Below are 13,344 nucleotides of genomic sequence, written 5' to 3'. Positions count from 1 at the left end.
CTCATCTGACTTTGTTATGGATCATATTGATTTTACTGGGATATGGATACACCGTCTGATTCAGTGCTGCACACGAGTTGTATTTCCTGAGTTATTCCAGTCGGTCACCTCAAATAAATAGCTGTAATGCAACAATATAAATCTGTATTAGTTAGTTTTACTTTGAATACATTTAGAAAGAAATTCGATTTTTTTTTAATAATCAATAATAAAAAAAGATTAGCTTTATTATGAACTGTACATAAACACAGTGCAAAGGCACACTTCATCTCTAATGTATATTACAAGCCAAAATGTATATACGCTAAAAAAAAAAGTTTGTAAAATATTTTTGCAATTTTAAAAAATTGAAGTAAGGGGAAAAAGCCAAGTTGATGTTTAGATCACGGTCCTCAGTTAAATGTTTTCTCACCTTCATGCCATCTTAAACCTTTCACCACATGGTCCAAACTTGTTTTGCATGTTACTACAAGACCGAAAACATGTACTGATCAGCACCGCAGCTCAATATGAACAAGATATATATATACACAATAAAAAGGTTAAAATTGTAAAGTTGTTCCAAAATTCAGTACTTCTTGGTTTGAAGGGAACGCGTCTTCAATACCAGTGAAACTGTATTTCACTTTGGCTGCACCGTCGACAACATAAAATGGAACTTCCATGGAGGAAATGTCAAATAGCTGCAGATCGCTGTATAAAGTAACAAACACTGTCGGCCAATACGGCCGGAGTGGTTTGAACCAACAAGCTAAAAGTCTTTCTTAGCAGGACTTTAAAACAACACAATCAACTGTCTTTTGAACTTCTCCGTCCGTTCTCATAATCAGAGTCCCGTCTGTGTCTGTGTCGGTCCTTGTGACGGCTGCTGTGATCGTCGCTGTGGTGCCTCTCTTTTCTCTTCTCAGTGTAGCGGTCCTCCGAGTGTCCGTGGTGCCGGCTCCTCTCTCGCTCGTGGCTGCGTTCATGCTTTTTCTCCCGGTCGTGGTGTCGGCTCTTTTTCCCGTGGTGAGCGTCCCTGTGGTGGCTGTGCCTCCCATGGTGGTCCCGTTCCTCCGTAGACCGCGGCCTCTCCCACGGGTCGTTGTATCGCTCCTCTAGACGCATGGGATCTTTGGCCAGGGAAGTCGGCTGGCCGGCTGGTTCCGGGTAGCTCTCGGCGTACTGCGATGATTGAAGTCCGGGAATAATGTGTGAAGTGCTGTCCTGAGCCCACGGTGCACTGTGGTTCTGATCCTGGGTGTGTGGGCTGGACAACGTATTCGGAGGGTCCGTTGGGTGCTCGTCGATACCAGGCACCTGGGGCTGCTGCGGTGGGATTAGTGAAGCACTGTTGCATGCTGGGAAAGCTTGTGTCATTACGGAGTCGTGTTGGAGCGGAGATGCTTCCGTGTGACTTGCTGCTTGTGGTTCTTGAACTGGAGGAGGATCTACTGTCTGAGTTACTGCAGCAGCAGCCCGGGACACGCCAGGATCCTGCTTTTCACCAGCGAATGATTGAATAGTCGTTTGCTTTTCTCCCTCAGCTTTCTTCTTGGCCTGACAAATCTGCAAGTATCCTTGGTGAAATAGTGTAACTGAATCATTTCTAGTGCTGCTCAACACAGGAACAGGTTTGGGACTCGAAGGCGCCGGGTGGCTGGCTTGAGCCTTTTGTGGTGCGGCCGTTTTATCTACAGTCACACTGGCATATGCTGAAGACTTTTTCAATATTCCACTTAAAGGAGGTTTAGAGACGTTGGTTTGAGCTGGAGCAGCCGGGGATTTTGACTGCGACAAGGAATTCCCTTCAGACGGAGCTTTTTCTGTTTCAGACAAAAGGCCAGAGTTGCCTTTGTTCGCAGAGGCAGCGCTGCTAGTTTCAGTCCCAATTTGAGCTGCTGACAAGCTTGCCAGGAACGCTTCGGTCGATACATCTGGAGGCTTATCTTTCAGAGAGACTGGTGCACTACGGGTCACCACTGCAGGATCCTTTCCTGATGAGTTGTTAGCAGCGGGCGCATCAGTCGGACCGGATACTTCCGGTTCAGTTTTAACAGCTTTAGCTTCTTTCTTCTTGAAGACAAAGCGCTCTCGAGGAGCAGCAGCTGTTGGACTTTTAGAGTTTTCCGTTGAGGCCTCTGTTGCATGTTTAACTCCAACATCTGGCAGAGGCGGCAATTCCCCACCCCAGCCCAATAACACACCTGGGAGAAAACGCAGTGGTTTTTGGGGTTCCTGACTGTTGGTCTCCTCTGATGCAGATGGTTCTTCTGGAGATTCTGTAATTGGCTCATCAACATCTTCAGGCGTGTCAAGAGGTTTGTCTTTCTCTTTTTTATGTGCAGCAGTCAAGGAAGAGAGGAATTTTATCTCCTCCTCCTCTTTTGCTCGGGTTTCTTGTGTGGCGATGGTGATGGGCTTGATTTCAGGAACAATCCTGGCAGTTTCATTCATGTCCACGGGAAGAAAGTCACTTTTCGGTCTCTGGCGAATTATGAGTCCAAGGAGAAGATTGGAGCGGTTGTTTCCTAAACCTGTAAAAATGAAAAGATGAATGAAGTTTAACAGATGAGAAAATGTAAGAGCATTGACAGAGAGAAGATAAATTAGGTTTCTGTGTTCAGGTTACCTGGCCCATCAAAGGGAACGAGCTGATGTGGAACTTTTTCAGTGGCACCCAAAGGAATGAGATACATGTCCTTCACTTGTTTGAGGTTATTGGACACGACCCCGAAACGCTTGCGACTGCTGAAGTAGGCGAACAGAAGAGTATAGGAAATCTCATCTTCCTCCGTCTCGGGGGAGAAGCGAATTAGACACACCTCCTTTAATAAAAGAAAACGCACGAGTCAGTCAAATCTGCAATCCATGTGCAAGAAGTTGACCATGACTCTTCAATGGAGCAGCTTTGTAATGCATCACATGAAATCGGGATGTTAATTGTCTGACGTAAGCTGCACTTTTATGTAATTCTGGGTGATTATATTCAATGACTGCATTTTATTATAGGCTGTTTAATCCCCTGTAAGAAGGAAAGCTGCCCAAAAACTCACTTTTGTTCCAGTTGCCCGAATCTTCTCCAAGTAGTCCCACACCGTCTGTGGACTGATCCTTCCGCCAACTTGAACGCTGTCTGGAAGGTCCTATTGAGAGAAAAAGACAAACCTCACTGACGATACTTCAGTCTAAGACACTTTGCAGCAGCTATTCAAACTCGATGTTCAGCTGTTGTCCACGTTACCTCAGTCACGTTATCCAAAATGCCTGAGACGGGGAAGGCTTTAGTCATAAACTTTGCCACAGAGTGCATATGGATCAGTCCTTGCCACGGGGAGGTCAGGTTAACAAGGAAAGCGGCCTCTTCCTCTCTTCCAGCTTTATGATCCGACCTGTGACAAAGATGACGAAAGCGGATGGAGCAAGCTTTGCAAAAAAAAAAACCGAGATGAACACTAGAACCACACGGTGTCGGACATAACTGCTGACCTTCCCTCGTAGCCTGACTGAGCGTTTCGGAAGCTCTCCTCTAAAACGGTGAGGTGCAGATCGTCGTCGGCAGGTTTCGCCGTGCTCTGCGTCTCCTCTGCTTTGGTGGACTGCCTCCTAACCACTGTAGTAGCAACTTTGACCACTTTGGTTGGTGCCTCCTCCACGGGGGGCGCCATACGACCTTATTGAAGAGGAAAAAAAACAAGTTGGTAACTGAAGATGGTGACACATGAGCAGACTAAATGGCAAAAAAGGCTTAATGGCTGATCTTTTGTTTCTCGTTTACCTGTGCAGATTTTGCAGTTTAGGTCAAATAAGTGAGACTTGTGTTGGCTGGTGGTGTCTTTCCCCACGTCGCCACTCGCTGCTTTGTTCTCCGGGGTATTCGGAGGTTCCACTGAGTCTTCTGTTGCTTTAGAAGGAGGCTCAAGCTGCCGAGGAAAAGAATAAATACAATGAAGCACACTAGTCACCCTCTTCTACGAGTAAACATACAGCACTATTTGTCGTGTCCCTTACCTCTGCAGGCTCAGGTGCCTTCACTGGTTCTTGGCTCTCAATTTCTATTTCACCTTTGTGTGTGATCTTCGTGATCGGCCGCCTCTCTGCCTCTCTTTGCTCTTTTTCAATCATCTCAATGGTCTGTAAAATGAGGAACGTATCGCTTTTTAGAGGTCTATTGAATGTTCGACATTCCAAAATAGTTTTTGAAAAAAATGCTAAAAGAGAACAACGTGTAATACTACTTACTGAGCTTAACGCTGTGATTTTATGCAATACAATTAGTAAGAAAACAACAAAGACTAAAGCATCACTTACATGTCGGTTCTCCCTTTGTCGCCAAGCAGCCAATTCTTTCGAGGCCAGTTCCTCGGGGCTCATTCGAATCAGGTTACCAGGAGAAATTTCTCCTTTGAGAACCCTCTTAAAGAGGACCTAAAAAACACAATTAAAACAAATAAAAACAAGCCAAATGCACCTTTGTATGTACCGAAGTGCAACACAAAGGCACTTTACAGTTGGACCCTGCCTGATCGGAAATGGTACTCACATTATTTTTAGTATCTTTGAGGTTAAACATCAAGCTTCTGTACTTGTTCTTGTATTTGTTGTCGGTGTCTTTGTACAAGTAAAAAAGCTCTTTCTCCGTCTTCTTGGCGACTTCAGTGGCCCTCTCCACCGACACGTTCAAATCAGACTCCTTCAACCTGAAAGGCAGAAAGCGTCACGTGTTTGATGCTTGTAGAAGATTTTGTATTTACACAATTCTTTGAATTACTTCCACTCATGAAATACTTACCTCTGTATAAGTATTTCTTTCAGAGAATCACGCACACTTCGTCTAATTGCCTCCACAGACACAGGTTTCTTTGAAGCTGAAGTCTTGCTTTTTGTCTCTAGTTTCAGATGAACACCTGTGAGGAGAGGAACGACAATATCTGCTGAACAGGAGGGTGAAAATCTGTGACCGCAAGGATTACAAAATATGGACGATTAAACAGAGTTGTGATAACGTCATCTAATGTGTAAAGGCGGACAGTGAGATTGTTTATTCTCTTCTGTATTGAACGATAATGCAAAGCAAGTTGTAGATGTAATTGTGGACTGGATGACTTTGAGCCATTTTGATTCAATTTTTCTTCTGAGTTTTGATTCGTAAAGATCAACAGAGAAACGTTTTTATGCATGGACAACTTCAAATTCTTCTTTAAAAAAGGCCACATGCTTTTAAGAGAGATGTTTTTTGGAATGTGCCATGAGGTCAAATTTAAATAATATTTTGAATATGTCCTAACTTATTTCACCAGTCAATTGGGAACAAACTGTTAAACAATGAGAAGATGCACAGCTGGGAGAAAGTTACTCAATCAAGTTATTCATTTATAGAAGAAAAGTAAATAGATATGTCGTCACGTGTTGTTCCTTTCTTTGTTCAGTCTTGTAATAACATTGACCCGTGTCCACAGCCTGGTGCATGTACTACGAAGCAAGTTCAACAATCCCTGGATATCTTCTTATTTTATTATCACGTTAAGCGGTCACATGATGCTGGTTATCATCCTCGGTAAGTAAGGTGGTGTTTCAGCAAACAAACATGGACAAGTCTAGTGTCAGCATGACGGAATATTTTGCAAACAAAGAGCAAAATATAACATTAGACATGTTAATAATCCCACTGGCCGATTTATAGTCTATTTACTAAGTAGACTTCACTGTAATTACATTTGTGTATTAATGTGTTGCTTAGATGCTAGAGGTGCAACAGATCAACAAACTCAAAAATGTCACAGGAAAGTATGTCATAGTATATTATGTCATTGTTACAGCATACAACAGCATGTGGTATGTCGTAAAATATATAATGAAAAAATGTCATAGTACAGTACGTCATAAAAAAATCCCATTAAAAATGTAATAATGCAAGAATTTTAAAAAGTCAGTACAGTATGTCACAAGCTATAATTACTGCCTCCAACAAACAACCATGTTGTAGTTTGAATCCATGTCTCGCCTAAATGTTATCACTGTTAGTTATCCTATTAGACATTTGTGTGAAATTGTTTATTGTCAGCATATGTATACATTGAATGATGGCCAAAGACGTGTTTTGTGAGTGACTTGACCTTTGACCACTAAAATCGAATGAGTTCATCCTTGAGTCCATTGTAATTGATTTACAACTTAACGCTACGGCTCCGGTTGCTTTGATTAGAAACTCGTGTCTTGTTTCATTGATTAAAAACAACGAAAAGTAAATTTGTGGCTTACGAGCTTACATATTATCTAAAACATTCCTCTGATGGCAATGACTTACTTAGCAGTTAGCATCTTTATTGATTCAGCGGGATAACATTTAACTAACATTAGCTTAGCTTAGCCAACGCTACTCACGACATTAGATTGGACTGCTTTCGTCGGGGTCCACTCTGCCATCTTAATACCGACGTCTGTTACTTTCTTTCGGTAAGTCCATAGAATTAAATATTCAAGACTGCTTTTTTGATGTCACATCCCATTGCCAGGCATAGAAGGCATGTTCAAAGTTTAAAACATAAAGACATGACGGGGACCAACAGTCAGCAAACGTCCGACGCTGTGATGTGATAGGACTACATCTAAGCAACACTTCCAGTTAATTGAATCCACAAATTTAATTGTAGTCATTACTCGTGCTCTTGATGAGTCAGTGACATTATAAGTCTATTACTTTACACATTCACACCGTCCTACTGCATTTGGCAGCTGCAACAGTGTTTGTTTTAACCGGGATAACGACATACACAGATTTAAATGGTCAGTAGGCGTTACTTTTTTTTATGAGTTGATTGGTTATCTCGAACATAACTTGCGCCGCAGCAGGTTAGGTGTGCAGCATAAGTTCACATGGTGACCTAACACTGGTAAGAAGTAAAACACAGTTGTAAACCTTAAAAAAAAACAGAGTGAAACCTGAAGTTACCTTGCTAAACACAAATCAGAACAAGGCAAAAACAAACTCCTAAATACCTGTTTTATGAGCTGCTTCTCTGACGTCTGTGGACTGCCTTCTATCAGGATCCTTTTTTAAAGAGAAAAGTGTAAAAAGCATATTATTCATTCTTTCAGTCGTTGAAGAAAATATCCACAAAATTGAAAAAGACATGACGCTAACCACACACACGTGATCCATCTCTGCAGGCAAAGTTAAAGCAAGAAGATACAGACCCTTGTGTCGCGGTAACACTGGCTATGATTAATATCAGAGGACCAATTAGCTGGGGGAACAAATAAAACATTTAAATGAATGCATGACGTAACAGCTACTATAGGACACGATGTACGTGTCTTACTGGTTTGACTGATGCGAGCTTCTGGGAGGGTCCCGGTTGGGGCTTGGGAGGCAGCTTTAGATCCTGTACTTCAGTCTTAGCTTGAACTTCTGGTTTGGCTGCACTCGGGGGCTCTGGCTCCGCCTTTTTGCTCTCCTCCTCACAGCACTTCAAGCACACGTACATCTGATCCTCCTCCTCCATTTCACGGACCTTCGTCAGGTCAAGACCAACGCAGTCGCCATGGAACCAGTCGTCACAGCGACCGCAACCTACCATAAACCTAAAAAAAAAAAAAAAAAAAAAAAAAGGACGGATATTATCGAAAGGTGTTTTTGCTGACAAGCTTTCCAAGAGACAGATAGACGGATGACACTAATATTACAATTCCCTTCTTGTTTAATTAAGCACATATTTGACTGAAAGCCAGTCAGGTCATAATTGTACAAATACTGTGCTTCACTAGCTTTGATGTTCCCATAATCATACCCATCCTCTCAAGTCTTACAGGCACAGCTCACCCAAAATGAAAAACACATATTTCTCCTCTTTCCTGTAGTGCTATTAATTACTCACGATTGTTTTGGTGCGAGTTGGCTAGAAGTCAACAGCAATGTTTCCGGTAACTCAAGATTATCAATAGACCTGGTTGTCAGTTTGTGGATTATCAATACAACAATCTAGAGCGATAGATAGATAATAGTAAGTGAAAAATATGTATTTTTGCTTTTGAGATGCACGGTCCCTTTGAACTCGTTGACATTTTAATGTTGTTCACACTCGTGCAACAATATAAACACCTTACCTGTCGAGTTAAATCCACAGCATAGCGTCATTAAGTTTGAGTAACAGAATAATGATCTCGCAACACTTACATGTTATTGTGGTGCTTTTTGCAAAGGCCACAGCAGTTGTTTCCATCCCACGCAGTCTCGCTGTTAGCCGGTTGCTCCTCGGCCGTTTCCTTCTTCACAACAGGAGCATTGTCTGGAATAAACAGCTGCGGCTCATCCACAGAGATGCTTCTTGCCGTTTTGCTTTTCTGTCTTTGAAGGATCTTTTCTGGCTTTTTCAGTTTGGGCTTTTCTTGACCTTCCTCTGGCAGTTTTAGAGAAGGGCCCAGGCAACCGTGCGTCGGATTAGCGGTCTCAACTTTGGAGATATTGGGAGGATGAGGATGTTTCGTTGGTCCCTGCTGGTCGACTCGGTTGCCAGATGAAGGGCTCTTCTTTGCCACAGAGCTCGGTGTACTTGGCAGTTTTGGCTTCACTTTACTCTCTCCTGCGTCCTGTGCCTTCTGCATCTTAGTAGCACGCTCACTTTGGGTGTTTTCTGCTGGCCTTTTCAACAGTGAAATGTCTTTCTTTTCCTTTGGAGATTTGATTTTGTGCAGGTCTCCTCTTTGGATTTTGGATGGCATGCTTTGGGACACTTTATGTCCCTTAATCATGTTGTTTGGTTTACCTGAAACCAAGTCCTTATTCTTGTTAGAGGTCAGTCCCTGTTTGGACTTTAACAGTGTTTGGGCCACAATCTGTTGTTTTTCCTTATCATCAGTCTTGTTACCAACAGCGGTTCTGTTATTCTCAATGTTTTGTGGCTCTTTGATGTCATGTTTTCCTTCACTGACTGACTTTTGTTGTTCAGGAACACTCAGATTGTCAAGATTTGTCTCCTGCGTGTCGGTGCTCCCCGTTAAAGTCCCGTTGGAGGTCTGCACGTCGTTAGGATTCACATACGGGCCCAACCCGAGGGCTCCATCATCCTCAGAGCTCTTCTCAATTACATCCACCTCTGCCACATTCTCAGGTGTGGGATTCTCTACATTGACAGCATTATCTGGCAGCACGGCATACGAAAGACCACCGTCAAGGCCTGCAGACTGGCTCGCTTCAACATTCTGTGTGTAAGAGGGTCCTGGAAGCAGTTCAATCCTGAATCCTGCAATTGTGACTGTCAATCGTCTCAATACAACAGAGGGATTCAGCCATAAAACACCATCGAGATTGTTAACATCAACACGCCCTCCCAGAGTTAATTCTCTCTTCAGTTGGGAGCCTTTAACTCCTTTCTCAATAAGAAAGGAGTTCTGTAGCATGTTGGCCGGTTTCCTTCCAGCTCGTACTCGGATCATGGTTTTGGTGGATGAGTTGGCGGGTTGTGGACCACTGCTATGTTCTGTTTCAACAAGAAGAGACCAAACATAGAAAAGATCGGTGTCACGCCATCTCGAATTTGAAGGTGCTATGTGGTGGAAACAGTAATCTAAATGAGCAACTCACCGGATTCTAAGTTACGTGGACGTTTCTTCCGCCTGGCAACAGGTTGCTTGGCTTGTGTAATCTCTGCAACTTTTAGTTCGCTGCTTAGGCCTGTGGATGCTGAACCATCAGCGAGAACTGCAACAGCCAGAACAAATAAAATATAGTTTATTTCCCTAGAAATGCAAATCGGCTAAAAAAAAAAAACTAAAACAATATTTACCACTGATAGAAGTAAAAATGGCAATCTCAACAGTTGAAGATGAGCTAGTTGGCTGACACTGATGACGTATTATTACGTTTGTGTCTTTAAAATGCAATTGATAGAAGAGATATCCGCACACTTAGATCTATGCAGAGTACACTTTATTTTAGCTTTGTGTCTAAAGGACCTTCACCAGAGCATCATGATGAAGGTCCATTAGACCCTAAGTGTTCTGTGTGCATATATATATATATATATATATATACGGTATCTAACTGTGCGGTTAGAGGGTGGCTTACTTAAGTTAGCTGTGGTATCCTGCATGCTCTTTAAAATCTAATAACATGAAAATAAATTGGGGAAAAAACACCATTGAGTCTTGGTGATTTTGATCTCAAACAAAAATAAAACACAGTTTGAATGTGATGTAAATCATCTGCTAATGCATTAAATTAAAATGTTTGCTTGCAAAAAGATGGACAGTTTTCCCAACATACCTAAATCTAGGGAGGTATGCCTGTGTGATTTGTTTTATGCACCTGAAAAGCTGACGAAAAATTCAAAACTAAGCATATCAGAGAATAGTTAATTAGCTTTTAATCAAAGTTCGGAACCAGTCCAAATAAACATTTTTAACGTCTTGTGACATACCTGTTGAGCCAGCAATCTGAAAAGTGGAGTCCTCATTGTCCAGCAGATTGAACTGAGAGCTTGCACATCCAAACATGGGGTCTTTGTCACTGAGCATGTTCTTCAGTGACTCTTCCAGTCGGGGTCCTGTCCCAAACTCTTTACCGGCTTCACATTCCAAATTCTGACCTGTTACCAGGGAGTCGTCCAACTGGTCACTGGGTATTAAATGATTAATGTCCACAATATCCATGAATGCTGCTGCCTTCCTGTATTAAAACAACACAGACAGAAGAAGGGAAAGCAGGCATCAAATGACCCATTTTGGTAAAGAAATTGATATAAATAATGCTTCAAAACAGCCATCATGCACCATATCCATCTAACCAGGCGAGAGAGGATCTGAGCAGATATTCAGTGGCAACAGGCGAAACATACGGTCTAAAACCAAATGACATCAGCATCCCTTGATTTGCGACTTCAAAATAAAATAATCAACATGAGGGACAACATCAACTCAAAGGAAACACATGCATTCACACTGCTCTTTGTCAGTCAAATGGGATTTAAATTGATTAAAAGGGATCCGCTTGTCTAAATGTACAAGCTTCTGCAGATTGTTCCACTTTTGTGGAGCATAGTATTTAAGGGGCAACTTCCAAATCTCCGTATTAACTTGATGATTTTCGGCAACCAAATAGTCTCAGGACCTGGCCAGTGTGAAATTTATCTATAGTTAGAAATACATGCAAGATACTCAAAAAGTGCTTTGCACTACACATTTCTACTGGCTTTGGGTTTCCTTATTAAGTCATTTATTTTGAATTTTCTATTTTCAGATCATGTGATGATAAGCAAAAGGGGAAACTGCAGTAATATTTGAGGTGAACCAGAAAGTCAAAGCCAACATTCAGGATTAATGTGTTAAGAGTAACCTACCCACCATATATTCTGAAATCTGCTGTTACTCAACCAATAGCAGGCACAACATGTACAGCTAAAGAAGTATATAACCTTTTTTTATTATTATTAAAGAAAGAAAATTAAGGTTTAAGGACTAAAAACACAGTATTTGCATATTAGTTTATCTTGAACCACAACTATTGAAAATGTGGATAACCTCGATTGAAAGCTGTCCGATAACAAGGAAACCAAACCGTCAACTGTGAGGTCCCCTGTGCCCTAAATGGTTGGTCTTTCAGGTTCAAACTATGTTCAAGAACTCTCTCGCATGTAGGAAAACAGACGAAATGCGTTTGATTTCAGACGGAATGCCCCTTACAGTTGTTGGAAATAGAGCGACGGACAGTATAACACTTTAACGTTCAACGCTGCCCGTCTTGCTGTCCTACATTAAGCCATTATCTCAGTTTTGGCCATTTCCTCGGTGGCTCGTTCACGTTTACATTACCGAGCTAACAACAGGTTCGAGGTACACGCAAGTACAAGGAAACTATTGCTATGGCACACTTGGAGAACCTGCAAAGAGGGAAGCTAATGTTAACTTTACTGCAAGTTACCGTTATTAGATCACGTTACAACAGCACAACCTTGAGCAGGCCAGACTGAACAGTGCTCATGTGAAAATACGACTGAGACATGTTGGCAGATCTCTAGAAGTGTTGATTTAATGCCACCTAATACGACTTAATGCCCACATGAATAACCGCGTTTCTGTGGACAGGTTCTCCCATTGAAGTGTTTCTAGCTAGCATGCTAACGTTACAGGACGGCTAGCGACAACCCGCTGCACAACGCTAGCGTTAGCATGTACGTTGTTAGCAAGCTAACGCTAACTTACGAGGGAAGTTATCACACAACGTACCTCACTGTTTTAAACTCAAACACTGGTCCTATATAATATCATTTAAAACAATAAAAATATGTGTCAGAAAAGCTAAAAATGTGTGCCAGAAAATGTAAATATTCGACAGTTCGATGCTAAATCTGTCAGACTAGCTAGGTCGCTTTAGCATAGCCTAGGCCTCGAGTTACCAAGTTTGTTTGTAGCCGGAGTGCTCATAACGGCCGTTAGATGATCACGCCCACATGCATCTGTTCCATCGCGTGCAGTTTGGATCTTTTGACACATTCATCTTAATATACAAGTGTCTTACCTCTCCCTTTGCTGCAATATCGTACCCAACGCGGATAGGATTAACGTTACATACTAGCACAGCTGCTCCCAGTAACTTCCTCCAACTCGGCCGTCATTCGTCCTGCTGCTGCAAAGCCCCTGACAGGCAGCGCTGTGTGTCACGTGTCTTCTGTTTACAGGTAGCATAGCAGCTGATAGTACAGACACAGCACGTATCCACAGCGTGGGTTTAATCTGTAAGTGCAGAGGGTCCTGAAGAGACTTTGTTGTTTGAGTCAACTTTTCGAACGCATTCAGCTGTCACACTTCGAGAAAACAATGGATTGTTTGATTTATTTCCAGATGAAAAAGGTGAAATGTTTGACACCCTCTTGCTTGGAAAGCCAATGTATTTATTTGCATTTGCAATAAATAAATAAATAAATAAATTTGCATTTATATGCATTTGAGTCTAGCCTGTTGTGTCAAATTACCTGCATGCAGGAACCAAAGGATATTTTTAAACTGTTAAGCAAAAAGACAAGTCAAAAGTCCATAATAACACAACAGGATAAAAAGTGTGGTCCCCACACAATCACAATAGTGTCCACAATCAAGTTATTTTTTACATACTCTTTTTTTAGAGTCATTTAGATATTTCAATCGTATATTTCAGTTTGACACATCTACCACATAACTATAGTTTAAAAATTGTATGAAGTCCTAATCCAGTTTTTAAATGTGAAACAACACCATATGAAACAGCTGCCTCTATGACTTAAATCACAGTGGGGGATGGTCGCACTATCTCATTTAAATTCTTAATCAGGTTTGTAGATAGTGAGTGTCTCTGTTTGAGCCACCATTGTTTCAGAGGATTAGGCAAGGCCA

At 41.9% G+C, this 13,344-nt stretch overlaps 1 protein-coding gene across 2 annotated transcripts; it reads right to left on the bottom strand.

Annotated features, from left to right (window-relative positions):
- Window positions 1-206: 206 nt before the first annotated feature.
- Window positions 207-12,586, bottom strand: phf3 (PHD finger protein 3). 2 transcript variants are annotated; one of them, XM_079280011.1, is made up of 16 exons: window positions 12,494-12,586; window positions 10,398-10,645; window positions 9,563-9,679; window positions 8,156-9,458; window positions 7,302-7,563; window positions 6,979-7,030; window positions 4,772-4,886; window positions 4,523-4,679; window positions 4,291-4,407; window positions 3,991-4,113; window positions 3,758-3,902; window positions 3,469-3,652; window positions 3,224-3,371; window positions 3,036-3,125; window positions 2,612-2,807; window positions 207-2,516 (listed from the first exon to the last, which is right to left on the bottom strand). In XM_079280011.1, the coding sequence occupies exons 2-16, from the start codon at window positions 10,627-10,629 to the stop codon at window positions 790-792; spliced, it is 4,968 nt and encodes a 1,655-aa protein (XP_079136137.1). In that variant the 5' UTR covers window positions 10,630-10,645; window positions 12,494-12,586; the 3' UTR covers window positions 207-789. The 2 variants fall into 2 exon arrangements, with proteins under 2 accessions (XP_079136137.1, XP_079136138.1); XM_079280012.1 differs by having other exon boundaries at window positions 12,483-12,567.
- Window positions 12,587-13,344: the final 758 nt, after the last annotated feature.

This window comes from Melanostigma gelatinosum, assembly GCF_949748355.1.
Source record: "Melanostigma gelatinosum genome assembly, chromosome: 12".
Taxonomy (NCBI): Eukaryota; Metazoa; Chordata; class Actinopteri; order Perciformes; family Zoarcidae; genus Melanostigma; species Melanostigma gelatinosum.
Note: the sequence above shows the minus strand (reverse complement) of the source record. Positions and strands in the feature narration are given on the sequence as shown.